The 19,096-nt window shown below is 35.1% G+C and overlaps 1 protein-coding gene across 1 annotated transcript in view; it reads right to left on the bottom strand.

Moving 5' to 3' along the window:
* LOC136033504 (neither inactivation nor afterpotential protein C-like) overlaps positions 1–19,096 on the bottom strand; it is a 60,001-nt gene that overhangs the window by 18,821 nt on the left and 22,084 nt on the right. The window contains exons 2-3 of the mRNA XM_065714250.1: positions 13,443–13,826; positions 5,486–5,696 (exon numbers count right to left, since the gene is read on the bottom strand). Coding sequence (XP_065570322.1) covers positions 5,486–5,696; positions 13,443–13,826 — 595 coding nt within the window. The remainder of the gene's footprint in view (positions 1–5,485; positions 5,697–13,442; positions 13,827–19,096) is intronic.

Genomic DNA, 19,096 nt, shown 5'->3' with positions numbered 1-19,096 from the left:
TATTTCATTCCAAGTTTTTTCTGAATCGTGGAAGCCAGAGTTGCCTTTCCCAAACGATTCCTTCTGTATGTTTTTGTTTTCTTGAGTAAGCTGAACAGTCTTTCCAGAGCTACGTTCAAAAATGGCAGGGAAAACAAGTATTGCATAAACTTTGCTAAGTTCGGAAACCGTTTGTTTCCGCAGTTGTCCCTTACACTCAAAGCCGATTTCAAGTAATCCAACAGCTATCATAGTCACTGTTTCATCGTCGTTGACTCCTTGAACACCCTGACAACGAGTAACGTCTTATATATGGGACAAGACGGGGTGGGTTTAGTGGCTTAGCGTTTTCGGGTTCAATAAAACTAACCACCTCATAGATATCATCGTGAAAACTGAGTCTTATCTGTATCTGAAAGATACCCTCTTTATAAAATCTTGACCTGACAAATAATTTTTTTCAAAAGATCAGTTTTGTTTGCTGATCACTGGTCACCCAATTTCTTCCGCTGCATCTAAGCCGAGGTAAATATTTTTCAGAGGTAGGTGCTGCGAACTATTTTCAAGATCAATGGTCGTGAACAAACTTAGCTGTAAGGAAATACCGCGACATAGTCTCTGCAGCACAACTGCCCAACTGTCCTTAATTTTTTTCCCGCACAAAGATGTGCCTACAAATACGGGTGAACGGCAAAAATAAACAGCAATTCAATAAAACTAACCACCTCATAGATATCATCGTGAAAACTGAATCTTATCTGTATCTGAAAGATACCCTCTTTATAAAACTCTTGACCTGACAAATAATTTCTTTCAATAGATCAGTTTTGTTTGCTGATCACTGGTCACCCAATTTCTTCCACTGCATCTAAGCCGAGGTAAATATTTTTCAGAGGTAGGTGCTGCGAACTATTTTCAAGATCAACGGTCGTGAACAAACTTAGCTGTAAGGAAATACCGCGACATAGTCTCTGCAGCACAACTGCCCAACTGTCCTTAATTTTTTTCCCGCACAAAGATGTGCCTACAAATATGGGTGAACAGCAAAAATAAAACAAAAATGTGACCAGGAGCCTGTTTTTTTATCTGTTTTGGTAATTCTGAACACTTTTAATCAGTCATCTTGGAGATGAAGGTAAACTCCCACTTACTTGGAACCCACTGTAATAGTCCCCTTCCTTTAGAATTCCAGAGCGGGTACAGGTCAAAGGACATTCATTTATTCAATCAGCAACGAGTGTAACGTTTATCCTTATTTACGTAGGTGAGCTGATAAATTAGGGGAGGTATTTAAAGTTTTGGTTTCGGATTGTCATCTGTTTAATTCAGTTAAAGAGTTACTATAAATTGAGACCTGGAACCAACTGCAAAAACCAATGAAGAAGAAAACAATTACCAATTACAAGAGTGCTATGTGGGTTAAGGGAGTTCTTGAGTTTATTAAATAAAAAAACAGCTTTTTGCAACTGAAAGTAAGAATCAACATTAAAACTTAAAGCAAACAGAAATTATTACGTATATGAAGGGGATTTCCCCCTCGTCAACATCTCCGTCTTTACGCTAGTCTTTTAGTACTTAAAAAAAAGCTTCTTATTGTTCTAATTGAACGACCTTTGTGCTTCAGGAGCCTTTCTTAAAAAAATTGGGACAAAATTAAAACTCTGACATAAAGAGCGAGGCGTTGAGGAAAGGTAGATCACTTTCATATACGTAATAATTTCTTTTCGTTTTTTTTATTTTATTTGATTTCTGATCGTTTTGTTAAATAATTCAAGGAAATCTGGCTTATCCTCCACGGAGAAATCCCCCTCCCCATGCAGATATCCTTTAGACAATTCAACCCCGGTGAAAATTTACCCTGGATAATTACCCTTTTCAACTCCACATGTAAAATCGAGACGTAAAAGAGAAAGCAAGACATATAAAAAGAATTTTGTATAGGAATTCTGTCAAATACAGTATATTATTTTTCATAACAAGTCCAACCCTTAGAAATTTTCATCCCCATGGAAAATTCCTCCGCAGAAGGCCCCCCAGCAGAAATTCGTCCTTCCCCAACCATAAATGTAAAAATTATTTCCATTAACAAATACTATGCGTGAAAAATGGACAAATTTTACAACTTAAAGACCTTTCCCCTGGGCCTTAGGGAAGTCGTGTTATATCCGAATACGTAGTTATTTGGCCTTTGAACTATGATGAACAAGGCGGCTATCTTAAAATTTGTATCGCATGAATTTGGGGAAAGGGGCTGATGGGGGGAGCCTAGTTGCCAACCAATCTTTTTGGTCACGTGAAAAGGGCACTAGAGTTTTTAATTTTCGTTCAAATGGTCCCTCTCAGTTGTTCTAGGACCACTGGCTCGATACGATCATCCTAGGGAAAAAAACAAAAACAAAAAACACGCATCTGTGATCTTTCTTCTGGCAAAAACTACAACATTGTACGTTTTTGTTGATAGAAGCTTGAAACCTCTACAGTAGGGCTGTTTTTTGATACGCCGAATCTGTTCGTGCAATTTTCATTAAGATTTTATGACTTTTAGGGAGTGTTCACCCTTTTTTATGAAAATACGAAAAATTTTCTCCGACTTGTATCGTTTAATATGTAAGACTAAACTTAATGAAAATTATGTATTTGGAATCAGCATAATAAGCTGATTATTTTGATATATCTATTGGTATCAAAATTCCGTTTTTTAGAGATTCGGTTACTATTGAGCCGGTCCACTACTGACTTACAGCTTATTACCATGAGCTGTTTCATAACTGACATAATAAGATTAGAAGTAAGGCAAACAAACTAAACTAAGCCACCTATTACCTTCAGTTCTACAGAGCAACTACAGAAACAGTCTAATTTTTGTCGTATTTCTCTCAATTTGTAGTAACTGCAGACCATTTTGAACCTACTGAATCAGCTGGACCCACATAGTACTAGTTTCCATCCCATTCCCACCTTCTTGGTGCAAGCCGACACCTGTGGTCAGATTATGAGTTGAAATAATTACAGACCCTGAAGGTGTTTCAACGATCAAAAACAGAAAATCACTGCAACCAGTGTGGAATAGATAGTGGGCAATGTTCATATATGTGCCAAACGAATTCAAATCGTGCTACCTCAACTGGCTGCTAACCAATATTCTACAGATGGATTGAGTAATTGATTTTGTCTTTGCTTGTGATTTTAAAAAACAGAAATTGATTTATGTGCTTGATTGGGGGAGTGTCGGTAGGTGTCATGAAGTTTATGGATTGTAGAGTATGAGCGTAAATTTTCTTTAGGTTCTCTAAAAAAATGTATTGATTTTACGACAACTGATTAAACTTTTAGGAAGGGTGGTGGGAAGAGTAAGTGAATATTTTCCAAACGATCTCCCAAGTAGTTGAACTGCATTTTCTCTTCGTGCTAAATACGTACTATGCGCCAGGATTTTTTTTTTGAAAGAAAGCGGTAATATTTCTTTTTTCTTTGCTAGTATTGCATGCCGACATAACTATTGTATTTTTGGGACCGTTTTTTTTTATAAAATTAAATCTAAAAAAGTTTCTTTGAATGAAAGTAAGGAGCAACATTAAAAATTAAAACGAACAGAAATTACTCCGTATAGGAAAGGGGCTTTTCCTCCTCAACGCCCCGCTCTTTACGCTAAAGTTTGAATCTTTCTCTTAACTCTATTTTTAAAACAGTAAGAAACTTTAGCGTAAAGAGCGCGGTGTTGAGGAGGAAAAGCCCCTTTCATATACGGAGTAATTTCTGTTCGTTTTAAGTTTTAATGTTGCTCCTTACTTTCATTAAAAAAAAAATTATTTAATTTCTGGACGTTTTTGAATTAATGCATGTTTTGATCTTGGCTCTCCGCACATAAATAATTAAAACGAAATTTGCATATTATAGTTGCCCTCCAGTTTTTTGATTACTTAAAAAGGTAAGTAGAACTTTTAATTTTTTACAATCGTTTTCATTGGTAAAAAGTATACGTAACTCACGAATTAATTTACGTAACGAATTTCTATATTCCTATGTTTTTATTGCGTGTATGAGGGGGTTCAACCCTCGTCGATACCTCGCTCTTTACCCTAAAGCTTAAATTTTGTCCCAATTCCTTAAGAATGACCTCTGAATCACAAAGGTCGTAGAATAAATTGTTAAAATTACTAAAAATACTTTAGCGTAAAGAGTGAGATATAACGAGGAGGTACACCCCTCATATACGTAATAATTTGTGTTCGTTTTGAGTTCTAATGCTGCTCCTTTCTTTCAGTAGAAAAAACTTTCCATATTTATTTTTTCATTGTTTTTTCAAATAATGCTAGAAAACCCTGCGCCCCCTTCATTGAAATTCTCTTCCCCCATGACAAGTTTCTCCATGGAAATATCCTCCCACGTAACCCCCCCCCCAAATCTCCCCCTAAATAAAAAAATCCCCTGAAAACGTCTGTACAATTCCCAGTAACCATTACTATATATAAACACAGGTCAAAGTTTGTAACTTGCAGCCACTCCCACGGGGAGTGCGGGGGAGTAAGTCGTCCCTAAAGACATAGTTATTAAGTTTTTCGACTATGGTGAATAAAATGGCTATCTCAGAATTTTGATCTGGTGACTTTTGGGGGAAAATGAGCGTGGGAGGGGGCCTAGATGCCCTCCAATTCTTTTGGTCACTTAAAAAGGGAACTAGAACTTTTAATTTGCGTTAAAATGAGCCCTCTCGTGACATTCTGGGACAACTCAGTTGATACGATCACCCCTGGGAAAAAAAACAAAACAAAAAAAAACAAAAACAAATAAACACGCATCCTTGATCTGTCTTCTGGCAAAAAATGCGAAATTCCACATTTTTGTAGATAGGAGCTTGAAACTTCTACAATGAGGTTCACTGATACGCTGAATCTGATGGTGTTATTTTCGTTAAGATTGTATGAGTTTTAGGGGGTGTTTCCCCCTATTTTCTGAAATGAAGCAAATTTTCTCAGGCTCGTACCTTTTGATGGGTATAACTGATCTTGATGAAACTTATATATTTCAAATCAGCATTAAAATGTAATTCTTTTGATGTAACTATTGGTATCAAAATTCCATTTTTTAGAGTTTCGGTTACTATTGAGCCAGGTCGCTCCTTACTACATTTCGTAACCACGAACTGTTTGACAATAGTAGACATAAAATAATTATTATTTTAAAAGTAAGTATAACACAGATAGCCCACTTTCATTAAAGAATCAGATCTAAAGACCTCCTCCCCTCCGTGCATCTCTAACCAAAAAACAGTTAGTCAGTTAGTCAGAGGTGGGGTTGGTTTAACGATTGAGAAAAGTAAAACATCTGTAAGTTATATATAATTGTAGGGAACACCGAAAAAAAATCGTGAAGTTCAGATAAATTGGGAAATGGTAGGCCGGAGAGCTTTTCTGCGAGTATTCAAGATCGAGATACACATTTTACTCTGGGGGGTGGGATTGTGAAAGACATAAAAATCCAGTAAAACAAAAAGTTTAATACTTACAAGACCAGCCTTGTGACTGATATCTTCATATTGATCAAGTTTACAAGCCATTCAAATGCGCGTGCATACAGAATGCGACTGAGAGAGTCCCGCGATGCATAGGATTCAGCAAGAGTTTGCTTGTTACGAATTGGTTCACCTTGCACAATTACACAGTAATTTAATAAGACCCACTCCAGTTTCTTTGCATCAACTTCGAGTAATTTAGCGACTGCAAAATAGACATTGTAAAAAATTCCTTCAATTCAGCATTTCACACTCACACCTTTACTAAAAACTTTTGAGACTCTTAACTTTTCACACAAAAAAATAGTGTTACGCCAAATAGTATTATCACCAAATCCGTCAGATAAGAACGCAAAAACGAAAACCGTATTCTTCAAGAGGTTAAAACCATCTTGGGATCACCAAGAACCTTAAAGAAGATCGAAAGAGTTTGACATTGTCTATTTGTAATGACATTGTGCATTTGTGTTGCGAGAGCAACACTTTGGTTTTGTCCCGTTTTTTTTTTTCCTATGCCGCCGACGTAAGCTTATTCCTGGAAACTGGTAAGGGTCTAACCTGTGCGGCTTTTACGGAAAATGTGGACCTCAGGCCGAATTGATGAATAAGGCATTACATTTTGGAAAGCTCCGCAGAACTCTTGCCTGGGGCCAAAAAGGATGGTTTTTGCTTGTCCACGAGCCAGATCCTATAGTGTGCGAAGTGAAGTGGAGTTATGTAGCCTATGTCAGAGAGGAGTATCTGAAGTTGTGCAGCCAAGCTTTCGTTTCGTCAAACCATGTTTCTGCTTTCGAGTAGAAAGCTCCGTTCTAGCAGGCAAGCAGGCAGGCACCACTTTCAAATTGAAGATTGACTAAAATCTATAAGTGTTAAATATATGTGGCAGTTACCTGGCCCCGCAGCCAATATTTCTTCTTTGAGTGATAGATAGAAAAATTTACAGAAGCAAAAAAGCGGCATTTTCCCACGGGCCCGAAAGTGCTGCCGTGATTTTGGCTGGGTTTATCATTTGTTTTTTCAGACTTGGGATTGAGATAGAGAAATATTATCAGATGTACCTCTTAAACTTTAAAGTTCTGTCATTGCTAAAGAAATTGGAGCTTATCCTTTGCTCCTTTCTAAGTGGTGACGTTAGAAAGTTGGTCTACGGCAAAAAAAAATCAACTGTTGAACTAAGACAGGTAGAATTTTTTTTCGACGGCAATCGATAGCTCTTGATGAGCTGATCAAAGTATAGGTCATCCATTTTTTGGTACAAAAATACCTTCATGAGATATACTAGTTTGAAAGTTTCAAGGGGTTGACAACTTCAGTTGTAGGGTACACACTGAAACCAAAATAGGCCGATACCAATTGTGAGACATGTAGGGGACTTTGTAAGGAAAGGTCGGCTGTTGGTTCATAATCACCTTCGGCAATGAGGGGTTTGCAAATTTTGCTATTTGGTGTACCTATTATTTGTTTCCAGTGTATTTGATGGTAGGACCGAGTTGGTTCCCGTGGTAAGACATGTAGGGGACTTGTAAGTAATAATCGTCTGTTAGGCAACAATCAGCTTTAGTGAAGAGGGGTTTGTAACTTTTGCTAGTTGGTGTAGCCTACCCATACTCACTGTAACCTAGAATTAAGTGTTTACGCAACGGGTACAAACGGTAACGTAAAACAACGAGGCAGTTTCGTTATAATTAATAGAGTGTCATTTATGGTATTTTGATCCTGAAAAGTTACAAATAGCTTTATAATACCAACTAGATAATATAAGATACTGTTTCAAGTTGTCATCCGACACGATGTCTACGATTGATAAGGATAACGTTCAACTGGCTGCAAAGTCAATTTAGTCCCTTCTTTCGATATTCTTTATTGTTGTTTTTTCAACGCTGAAGAATAGCCTTTGATCATGCGATTACTGATCGTGTTCTTCTTTGAACATAACGTTTTAAAAGCTTCGATATCCTGACAACTTCAGCGTCTAACCGATAGCAAAGAAACAAAACCAAAGTGTTGCTCTCGCAACACTTTATTCGGCGAAGCCGGACAAAGGTTGCCGCAACTGCTCTGGCAACGTAGGTCTAGTTATAATTGATATTTTCTTTTTTATAATGACATGGTTTATTTTTCTTTGAAGTACGAAATAATTTGACATTGTCTATTTGTAATTGACATTGTCTTTTTTATAATGACATGGTCTATTTTTTTAATTCCAAAATCATTTGACATTGTCTATTTGTAATGACATCGTCTATTTGTAATGGACATTGTCTATTTTACAATGACACTGTCTATTTTTCTTTGAATTCATAGGAAATTTTATAATGAGGTTGAACATTTTCAACGTTCTCTTTATGGAAATCAAACAGACAATGTCAAAGCATTCTTAATTAAACATTTCACAATGTCCAACAGCTACTTTTATGTATGTTACTAAATCTGTACGAAGTAATGTTGTGACCTTGTCTGTTTGATTTCCAGAAAGAATGTCGATAATGTTCAACCTCATTTAAAATTTACTATGACTTCAATAGGAAAATAGACAGTGTCACCCGCGTCCCGTGCAAAGCGGTGTTTCTGTTATCACCTATAGGAATTGGGTAACATACATTAGACTGTTTGTGTGACATTGTGCAATGTTTAAATTTATTTTATTTTTTTTAAACTGTCTTTTTTATTGAAAAAAGACGCACGAATTGCAACTTTTTGTTTCTTATTCATAGTAGTACTTGTTATCCTTATGTTTGCTTGTTTGGAATTCATTTACTTATTCCTAGCGATTTCTGTTTCGTTTTGAATCCTAATTATTCTATGAGTTTGTTTCTGCTATTTATAGAAATTAACATGGTTGTTTCATTTTGCTTGAAAAATTTAGTTTTTTAATTAATAAGAGAAACGGGGGAATCATAAATTTTTTTATAAACGTGAGAGAACCAAAAAACTCCAAATAGGCAAAAAAGCCCTAGAATAAATTTTGTTCAAAAGTTTCAAAACTTCAAAAGTTTGTGGAGGAGGTTAGTGTTATCGATTGGACTCCTGTATTTTCCGACGAAAAATCTCCTACGAGAGCACTTTATAATCCAATGTCTATTATTCTACAAAATTCTGATAGTACGTGTCCTATTAAGGTAATGAAAATGAAGAAAAGGGAGCCCGTAAGCCATGGATAACTATTGAAATACTGGAAGAAAGAAAGCTAAGGATCGGGCTTTATCAAAGATATCCAGATGATAAAACTGAGGGTTCATATGGATTGCTATGAAAATCATATGAAAACTCAGCGCAATTTAGTGAACAAACTACGGCGCAAAGCTATGGCCGAATATTATGATAGATAGTTTCAAATAGTAAAGGGAATGTGAAAGAAACATTGAAACTGATAAATGAAGTGAATGAAGTTGTCGAGAATGAAGCAAAACTTGAAGAGTTTGTCACTGATGATAAGTCTCGAATTGCTAATAAGTTTGGTGATTTTTTCTACTGGTATTAAAGTGCACAATAGTGTAGAAAATAAATATCAACAGTTTCAAGAATACATTATATGTGATAATAGAGGTGAGAGTTTTTAATTAGCCTTTGATCCGTGCACTGGTGATGAACTGCTTAAAATAATAAAATCTTTGAAATAAAATTCTGCGGGAGTGGACCGCTTATCGCTTCGAGCGTTTAAGGCAATAATGCATTACATTCTACCACGTCTACTTTTGATTATAAGCCTAATACTTGAAAAAAACATTTTTCCCTGATCAGCTAAAAGTTGCGAAAGGATACCACTTCATAAGGATTGCTCTAAAAAGGAAATTGAGAATTGGAGACCGATTTCGATCCTTCCATTGTTTTCGAAATTATTAGAAAAGGTTGTTCATAAGCGTCTATATAATTTTCTACAGGCTATCGGTTTGCTGAGTGAGATCCAATTCAGATTCCGCCAAGGGCACTTGACAACGAATGATTTGCAACAACTTATGGAATAAATTAAAAGTGGTATGGACAGAGGTGAAACACCTCTGTCTGTATATAACTTCGAAGACCCCACAGCCTTTCCATGACGAAAGTAAAACAGTTCAAAATAGGGATGAAACCTTTTTATTGACAGTGAACAGATATAAAAATTAACTGGATATTTCGAACACATAAGTGTTCATCATCAGCAGTAAAAGCAGTTTTACTGCTGATGATGAACACTTATATTCTTACTTATATTCTAATTAAGTGATGATGAACACTTAATTACTTATTATATGAATATAAGTGATGATGAACACTTATATTCATAAAGTATTCGAAACAGTTGATTTGCAAAAACTACTAAGTCGGATGAAGTCGTTAGTTGTCTTACTGAATGTGCTTAAAGTGGTTTGAAAAATATATCACAGAGAGATCACTCAAAGTAGTGTTTAATGATGTGCGTTCAGCAGCATTTCTAGTGACGTGTGGAGTACCACAAGGATCAGCATTAGGTCTGCTGCTTTACATCATCTATGTTGATCTCATGCGTCTTTATTTGAAATATGTGTGTCTTATCCCGTTTGATGACGATACTGTTTTGAATGTGTTTTCCTCATCTGCGAAGGACCTGGCGAGAAAAGCGAATCTCGCAATGGAAAGGCCGGGGATTTTTACTTCATTAAGTCTATTGTGTGTAAATACTCACAAGACATTTTTAACAACGTTTTGTAGATTTGGTACACCACTGGATGCGTCTGGCCAGGTAACATCATGTGGTAATACAGTTCAGCAATTCAATCATTTCCGCTACCTTGGTTATTATCTTGATTGCCATCTGGCACGGAAATATCACAGTGACCCAATTTCATCAAAACTGCCCTTGGAATGGGCACACTTCGACATCTGCAGTACTTTCTCCATCAAAGAATACTTCTAACAATATATTATTACTTGGTTTATCCACATATTTCCTATGGTTGACTCCTATGGAGCAGTAACTTCTTATGCAACAATAGAAAAGTGTAAGTTCTACAAAACAAAGCTATTAGATCGGTAGGTGTGTCCAGGATGTACACAACACCTGTGCTTGTTTTAGGTCCCTGAAGCTCCTTGATGTAAGTCATATAAAAGATTACCTGGCTGCAGCATGTATGCTTCAGTGTATGAATGGTCTAACCCCTGATTTTTTTTAAGGAGTTTTTACCAAATTAATAGTGACCTGCATGATTATGGAACTAGGCAAAGTGATAACATAGTTTTTAATTTGTGTCGTCGTACCAGATCTTCATTTTCAATGAAACACCTTGGTCAATCTGTATGGAATGAGCTACCATTGAGCATTAGGGTGGCAGAACACGTACCTTAGTTTAAAAAAAAAATTAAAAAATGATTTTTTGTGGGGACTTTGCTGAATTTCATTATGGCTAGTAAATTGGGTAGGAAAGGAAGATGAGCTGGAGAGGTAAAGGGGGCTGGAAAGGTAAGGGTGGGCAGGGACTAAGGTGTGGTTGGGAGGGCAGGGTGGGGTGGGGGAGGGGAGTTGAGTATTGTAAAGTGATGAAGACTGGATTTGTTATTATTATTCTTTTTTATATTTTTATTTATCAATTATTTTTAATTCAGTTATCTATATATCGATTTATATATGTATATATATATATATATATATATATATATATATATATATATATATATATATATATATATATATATATATATATATATATATATATATATATATATAGGTTATGGTTTATTTATTTTTGGTTTACTTAAAATATTCTTATATATATATATATATAAAGAGCCCACTTTTTCGAATTTGGATATGGTTAGATTAAACCAAGCTCATTTCTACTTCCCAGAAGTTTCAAAATCGCTCTTGGTTTCTTTATTTTTAATATTGGAATCCATATTTATTTTGAATTCAATTAGTACTCACGTAACAGAAATAATTTTTTGATGAAATAAACTTAAGTTGAGTTCAGTTAAAAGCTATTTTTTCTTATCTCCAAATCAACGAAATTTCACTTTATTTGTGATTTAATTTGGTCTAAATTATTTGTTTTGTCTCGTCTCCATCTCATCTTTAAAACTGGTGTAGTGGTTTGTCTTAATAAATGGATTATTGTACTAAAGATTTTTAATTTTTGAGGGTTAACGTGAATAAGGCAAATAGCGCTTATAATACCAAAGTAGAATGCTTTCTTTGTGTATATTCATCATTGTACGAAACCAATACTTGGTTAAAATTTCAAATGGCTCAGGAAAAGAAAGGAGAGTTTTCTCTAATCAAATTGTCTTAAATATGAATTATGACAAGGTAAGATCTGCTCTCCATGACTCTTGTGTAAGCTTATTAACTTGGGGAATCATTATTATATTTATTGCTCCCTTTAAGTCTGGCTTAATTTTAAGTTAATTAGAATTTATTATTTTATCAGTTACTTTTTGACGCTAATTTTGGCTTATTAAAATTTTTTAATTTATCAAAACTGTGAAGTTTTTTTTACAAGCTTCACATGACTACTTTCACATGAAGCTTCATATAACGTTCCAGCAACTGAAACGTCGAATCGAAGCCCTATGCGGCAGCAATGGCTCAAGAGGATCTTTATCCTTTATCCTTTTTATTCACATGACTGCATACTGACTGCAAAATTAGGTACAATTCACAAAACACATAATGCAAGACAACACCAAATAAAAGTATCAACAAACAAACATTCAATTCATGTTTTGTTTTTCGGGTAAAAACAATAGCTTCTTTTAATGATCAGACGCAACAAATGCCAAGACTAAATAAATAAAATGTCAAAAAAGAAATTAAGAACCTTAAGAAAAAGCTGAAAGAAAACTTTTCGGGCAACAAGCCAGAATAGAGTCTCCTAATGCATAAAGGTTAAAAAAGAGTGTATTTTCCGCAAAAATGCCATGCCAAATGGAATATTAAAATTGCAATGCCTTCTAAATATTTCAGTCCTCCAGGGAGGGACAGCTTCCATTGTTCTACATCATAGGTACTTTGCTAGAAGTGCCCAAAAAGTGTTGAGTGCCAAAATTTGTAGAAAAGAGACAAAACTGAGGAAGGTAGGTAGCAAAACTAAGATTCAAATAAATTGACAAAATGTTTACCTAAAATCATATCGTTTTTTCAAATCTTAAGATAGAAAACAACATTTAGACACAACTATTAAAATAATGCTAATCGAATGCTCAGTGCAAAAACAACCTTTCTACCACAAAGAAAAAAGGAAAGGATAGTTGTCAAAGAAATCTAAAAAAGGAAAGGATAGTTGTCAAAGAAATCTAAAAAAGGAAAGGATAGTTGTCAAAGAAATCTAAAAAAGGAAAGGATAGTTGTCAAAGAAATCTAAAAAAGGAAAGGATAGTTGTCAAAGAAATCTAAAAAAGGAAAGGATAGTTGTCAAAGAAATCTAAAAAAGGAAAGGATAGTTGTCAAAGAAATCTAAAAAAGGAAAGGATAGTTGTCAAAGAAATCTAAAAAAGGAAAGGATAGTTGTCAAAGAAATCTAAAAAAGGAAAGGATAGTTGTCAAAGAAATCTAAAAAAGGAAAGGATAGTTGTCAAAGAAATCTAAAAAAGGAAAGGATAGTTGTCAAAGAAATATTAGAACAACAGTTTAAATAAAATTGCTGAAAATTGACTTCATCAAAATCGTCGATAATTGATTCACAGATTAAATTTAAGTTTTTGAGGTATCCCATAACCAGAATCATTGAATTTTGTAATGGCGTCATTGCAGGGGAAGTCAGGGCATATCTATTCCCTCAATTCCCCCTTCTAGACTTTGAAAAATGCTTTTTTGGTGTTTTCTTTGAAAAACTGCTTTTTTGGTGTTTTCTTTGAAAAATTGCTTTATTGGCATTTTCACTGAACAGATTGAGCGAATAAAAATCGCCTATTTTCCTTTCAATTATGGAAAGTGCATTTTTGATCCCTCCCCCAAACATGACCGTGAAAAAAACACAGCAAGTTGAGTTGTGCTTACCATTTCCAAGAACTTCTTTGCTACCATCATTTTTAATAGCCCCATTGTCAAAATCAACTTCCCCCAACAAAAGAATTGCTGCAATTGTCTTATAAATGAAATCTGTTTCTTCTTTACTGAAATCAAAGTGTTTCCAAAGCGTCTCAAATTCAATGAAACTCTCAGCATATTTATCAGCATCAGTACAATTGGTAGTTGGAAGGTAGTTATAATCCTTTTCTGCTTCAAGGTAATATTTATCTAGCCTACTGGTCTTTGCTAGGCCAAAATAGAAATAGTAAAAGATGTGGAAGTTACTGTTGTTCCTGAAAAAGAAAATACATGAGCTTTTCAGAATCCAAACTGACTGTCTGCTATTTATCTTTGTTTTTGTTTTATACTTAACTTAATCAAGTTTAAATTTTACACAATTAGTTCAACAAGATATTACGAGGAAACAGACAGCGATACCTTAAAATACAATAAAAAAATTGAATTTGTAAGTTTTAACGCCACCGTGGTTTTCCGCCACCGTATGTTTTCTGCCACACAGGAAATCTTGCTTCATCAAGAGGACTAGTTGGGTCAGAATAGAGAGGTTAGGTTAGTCTATGTCTATGTCTATATCTATGTCTATGTTTTGTTTTCTATGTCTATGTCTATTTCTATGCCTATGTCTAAGTCTGTTCTTATGTTTATGTCTATGTCTATATATATGTTTATTCTGACCTACCTAAATTAAAAGGTGGCGGAAAACATAAGGTGGCGGAAAACCTCGGTGCCGTCAAAACAATGCTACCAAAAATTTTGGGCATCGGGAGCTAAGGAGTTTGTAGAATACACTTTAACTAAGTTCATCCAGAAAAAGCAGTCGAAAAACTGCTCATGCTAATTACAGAAGGAAAATTAAAAGTTCCGAAGAATTTTCAATAGATAATTTGCTCGATGAAAGTCAAAATAAGTAATCAATATTCCTTTTTAATTTTCTCCTTTTATTTGATTTCATTTACAGACTTGTTTTGTGAATTTAGCCTATGCAGTGTTAATACTTGAAGTCTATAGTATTAACACTAGTTAGAGCCGTTTTAAGAAGCCCTAGTTTATGTAATTAGTTGTGAGACAGAGTGTTCCGTATTTAGAATTCCGAAGAATTTTTAATAGATGGTTTGCTCAATAAAAGTCAAAATAAACAATCAATGTTCCTTTTAGTTTTCTCTTTTTATTCCATTTTTAATTTTGTAGTCTTTTTTTACGGGTTATTTTTAATTTAACCTTAACTGTGTTAATATTTGAATTGAATAGTATTGGCTCTAGTTAGAGGCGTTTTAGGAAGCCCTCGTTTATATGATTAGTTATGAGACAGACCATCTACCCGTGAGCCAGCGTTTACCCACCCCCCGCAAGCAAAAAATACCCCCTAGAATATTTCCCTCGGAAAACACACCCCAAGGGAAAAAAACCCTTCCCCAAGGAAAATGTCCCCCAAAAATACCCCCACGAAAAACAACCCCATGGAAAATACCTCTAAAAATCCCCTCCCCCCGATGACAGTGCCCCCGAAGACCTCCCCAAAAAGGGGGAGTCCTCCTCACTAAAATAAATAAATTCTGCTCATTTTGGAGTTAAATGATACTCTTTACTTTCATAATAACAGCAAAGACCAGAAATATTCACAGAAATAAGAATTGATTAAGCACCAATTTTATATTTTTGATGCGTTGAAAATTACCCCCCCCCCCGTAAAAACAGAAAAAAAATCCTAGATACGGCCCTTGGGACTATATATTTATTTGTACTTCCACCATCCCCTCGTCTCTTCTTTAGGACTATATCTGTAATACCCAAAGGTTCAATGAAAGTTAGGATGGTTTGGTATTAAAATGCACATTTTGAGGTATCCCCCTCACTCCCCAGCTACAAAAGAATCACAAAACACCATTTTAGAGGTTTATTAAATAAAAAAAACGTGTTTTTTCAACTGAAAGTAAGGAGCGACATTAAAACTTAAAACGATTAGAAATTATTCCGTATATGAAAGAAGTTGTCCGTTCCTCGACGTCTCGCTCTTTACGCTAAAGTTTGACTCTTTCTCACAGCTCTACTTTTTAAAACAATAAAAACTTTAGCGTAAAGAGCTAGGCGTCGAGGAGGGGACAGCCCCTTTCATACACGGAATAATTTTCTGTTTGTTTTAATTAGTAATATTAGTTTTTTATTAGTAATAAATATGCGTAACTTACGAACTAACTTACGTAGAGAACTTCTACATTTGCATGTTTTTATTATGTATATGAGGAGGTTCAACCCACCGTCAATACCTTGCTCTTTACAGTAGAGCTTGAATGTTGTCCCAATTCTTTGAGAATGGGCCCTGAATCACAAAGGCCGTAGAATAAACAGTTGAAATTACTAAAAATATTTTAGCGTAAAGAGCGAGGTATTGAGAAGGAGACGAACCCCATTATATACGCAATAATTCCTGTCCGTTTTAAGTTTTACAGCTGCTCCATACTCCCAATCGAAAAAACTTTTTTATTTATTTTCTCATTTTTTGTTTGTTTAAGAAATGCTAGAAAATCCCGCGCCCCTTCATGGATATTCTCTTCCCCCATGATAAACTCCTCCAAGTAAAGATCCTCCCACGTAACCCTCTCCTTCCAACCCCACCCCACCGCAAAAAGTCCCCCTGAAAACGTCATCGCACTTCCCAATAACCGTTACTATATGTAAGCAATGGTCAAAGTTTGTAACCTGCAGCCCCTCCCCTGGGGACTGTGGGGGATTAAGTCGTCACCCAAGTCATAGTTATTAGGTTTTTCGACTATGCTGAATAAAATACCTATCTCAAAATTTTGATCTGGTGACTTTAAGAAAAATGGGCGTGGGAGGGGGCCTAGGTGCCCTCCAATTGCTTCGGTCGCTTAAAAAGGGTACTAGAACTTTTAATTTCCGTTAGAATGAGCCCTCTCGGGACAGTCTAGGACCAATGGGTCGATACGATCATCCCCTGGGAAAAAGAAAAAAAAAACAAGAAAAAAAAAAAAAAAAACGCATCCGTGATCTGGCTTCTGGCAAAAAACACAAAATTCCACATTTTTGTAGATGGGAGCTTAAAACTTTGACAGTAGTTTTCTCTGATACGCTGAATCTGATGGTGTTATTTTCGGTGTTTCCGGGTGTTTCCCCCTATTTTCTAAAATAAGACAAATTTTCTCAGGCTCGTAACTTTTTCTGGGTAAGACTAAATTTGATGAAACTTATATAATTTAAATCAGCATTAAAATTTAATTCTTATGATGTAACTATTGGCATTAAAATTCCGTTTTTTAGATTTTCGGTTACTATTGAGCCGGGTCGCTCCTTACTACAGCTCGTTACCACCGGACTGTTTGAAAGCCCTCAAAGCAAATATTTGGAATTGTAAAACAACAGAGAATTCACCTTATTTGGACCTCAAAAGTATTTTGGCTAGTTTGGGAGGGAGGGGGATGCCTTAAATTATGCATTTTATTACTAAAAAAAACTCCCCAACTCTCATCGACCCTTAAGATAAATAAAGAATGAGTTCTAAATAAAAAACAAGAGGATGAGGAGTAGAAACTGATTTATAATCCACACAGACGTATTCAGGACTTTTGTTTAGGGTGTTATTTTTTTAAGGAGGAGGTGACAGAAAACTTTAAAAAACTCGTCAAAAATTTGAAATTGATATTTAGTCCCTCTTGTGTTCTGTGAAAATTTCTGGTCTACACTGTTATTATGAAAGTAAAGAGTAACATGAAACCGCAAGATGAGCAGAATTTATTTCGTATAGGAGGTGGGGGCTTCCCGATCAGAAACTGAGAGTTCTAGTCTTTTTGTTATAAGTCAAAAGGGATTGGAAAGCAACCAGCTATCCCTATTTATTTTTCGTTTTTTTTTCGGGAGGGTAAGTGCCTAGACTCAGTCAAGTGAATATTTTTATAGTTTAAAGAATGTTGGTTTACTTTTAGTCTTTTGCAATATCAGATCTTTTCTCGGGACTATTTTAAGTTATTTTTAACTCAGAGAAGGGAGAATAACCTTCTTCCGTTTTAAATTTCTTCTATTCACAGTAGGTTTTCACTACTACTATATGAATAATCACGTTTTGTTTCATCATATTTCCGGCAAAATGACAGGAAAATCTTTTAAACTCTCCACATTTAAACTTAGGTGGTAAATGTCTGTTTTGACAATTACTAACAGGATTATCTTGAAGCGTCGTTTTATGGTACGTTTTCCGATACAGTTCCTTGGCCCGACCGTAAAGGGGACGAAAACAAACGGCTTCTTGCCTCTTCAGAAAAAATCGCTGACATCCAAATATTATTAACGCATCAGAATAGTGCACGAGCTTAACAAAGGCAGAATCTGTCACTTTGTAGGTCATGATTGTAAACAAATAGTTCCAATTCTTTGGGTGTAAAACTATGCCATGAATTTTTCCAAAAGGTGCTTATATTTTCAAAAATATAATTCCAAAAGATTTTTAGTGTTTCAGAAATTTATGTCGAAATTTCAGCTCGTTTAGACCGGTGTGTATAGAAATGGGATTTTTTGTTTTACACTTTACTGTGCCTCATTTTTCATATGTCTCTTCCTAGAAAGTTAAGAGCAGAAGAGCGTCTGTTAAACATGAATGCACCTTTATTTTTTAGCTGAAATTTTTAACCTGAACAGTTAAAAATACGAGAGAATGATGCCATTTGGCACAAATTGTTTTTTTCATTTATCTTGGACAGGGAAAAAGTAATTTTTTATTAGAAAAGACTTGTAAATAGAAGCATTTACACAGGAAGCCACTCCCCTTGTCAATCAATTCTTGAACTTGCTTTCACAGCCTTTCAATTTACGTTGTTTTTGTGAGTATACAACAGCTTGTATGTTCATATTTTGTGGATTATGTAATAAACGTTTTTCATTTGGAACATTCCAGCTTGGAGCTTTAATTTTACTCAAAATAGTCATGGTATATTGTGACATAATAAAAGAGAGAAGAAGATTCAGTGATTCGGTGCAGTCTTTTTTAAATACTCCCGCAAAGTTTTCAGGGTAGAAGGTTCCCAAAGAATGACAAATATGACAATAGCTTGTCTTAAATACTTCAGAGAGTTTTGCGATTTTCAATGTTCAAAGGTATGATTTCCTAATAAGAGGCATATGTGCAAAGAGTTCAAGTTGATTATCTTAATATCGGACCTTTCCTGAAAAGGGGCACAGGTTCCGACTTAAATTAGTCATTAAATTATACATTTAAATCAATTGGATTGGTTTATTTGCCCATCTAATTAAACAACATTTTCTTGATTTGAATACGGAATTATTTTTTAAGTCAAGTTCTTATCTGATAAATGCTTTAAATTTGCCTCCCTTTCACATACACCATACCCCAGCGGTAGAAAAGATTGCTTCGAGAAAAGCCTTAGAAATCGTATTAACTCTGGAATCAAACAGTTCGTGGTAACGAACTGTAGTAAGGAGCGACCCGGCTCAATAGTAAACGAAATTCTAAAAAACGGAATTTCGATGCTAAAAGATATATCAAAAGAATCGGATTTGTATGCTGATTTTAAATATATAAGTTTCATCAAATTTAGTCATTGTCATCAAAAGTTAAGAGCCTGAGAAAATTTGCCTTATTTTGTAAAATAGGG

This window comes from Artemia franciscana, chromosome 12 (genome assembly GCF_032884065.1).
Source record: "Artemia franciscana chromosome 12, ASM3288406v1, whole genome shotgun sequence".
Classification (NCBI taxonomy): Eukaryota; Metazoa; Arthropoda; class Branchiopoda; order Anostraca; family Artemiidae; genus Artemia; species Artemia franciscana.
The sequence above is the reverse complement of the archived record's forward strand: the minus strand, read 5'-3'. Positions and strand labels throughout refer to the sequence as shown.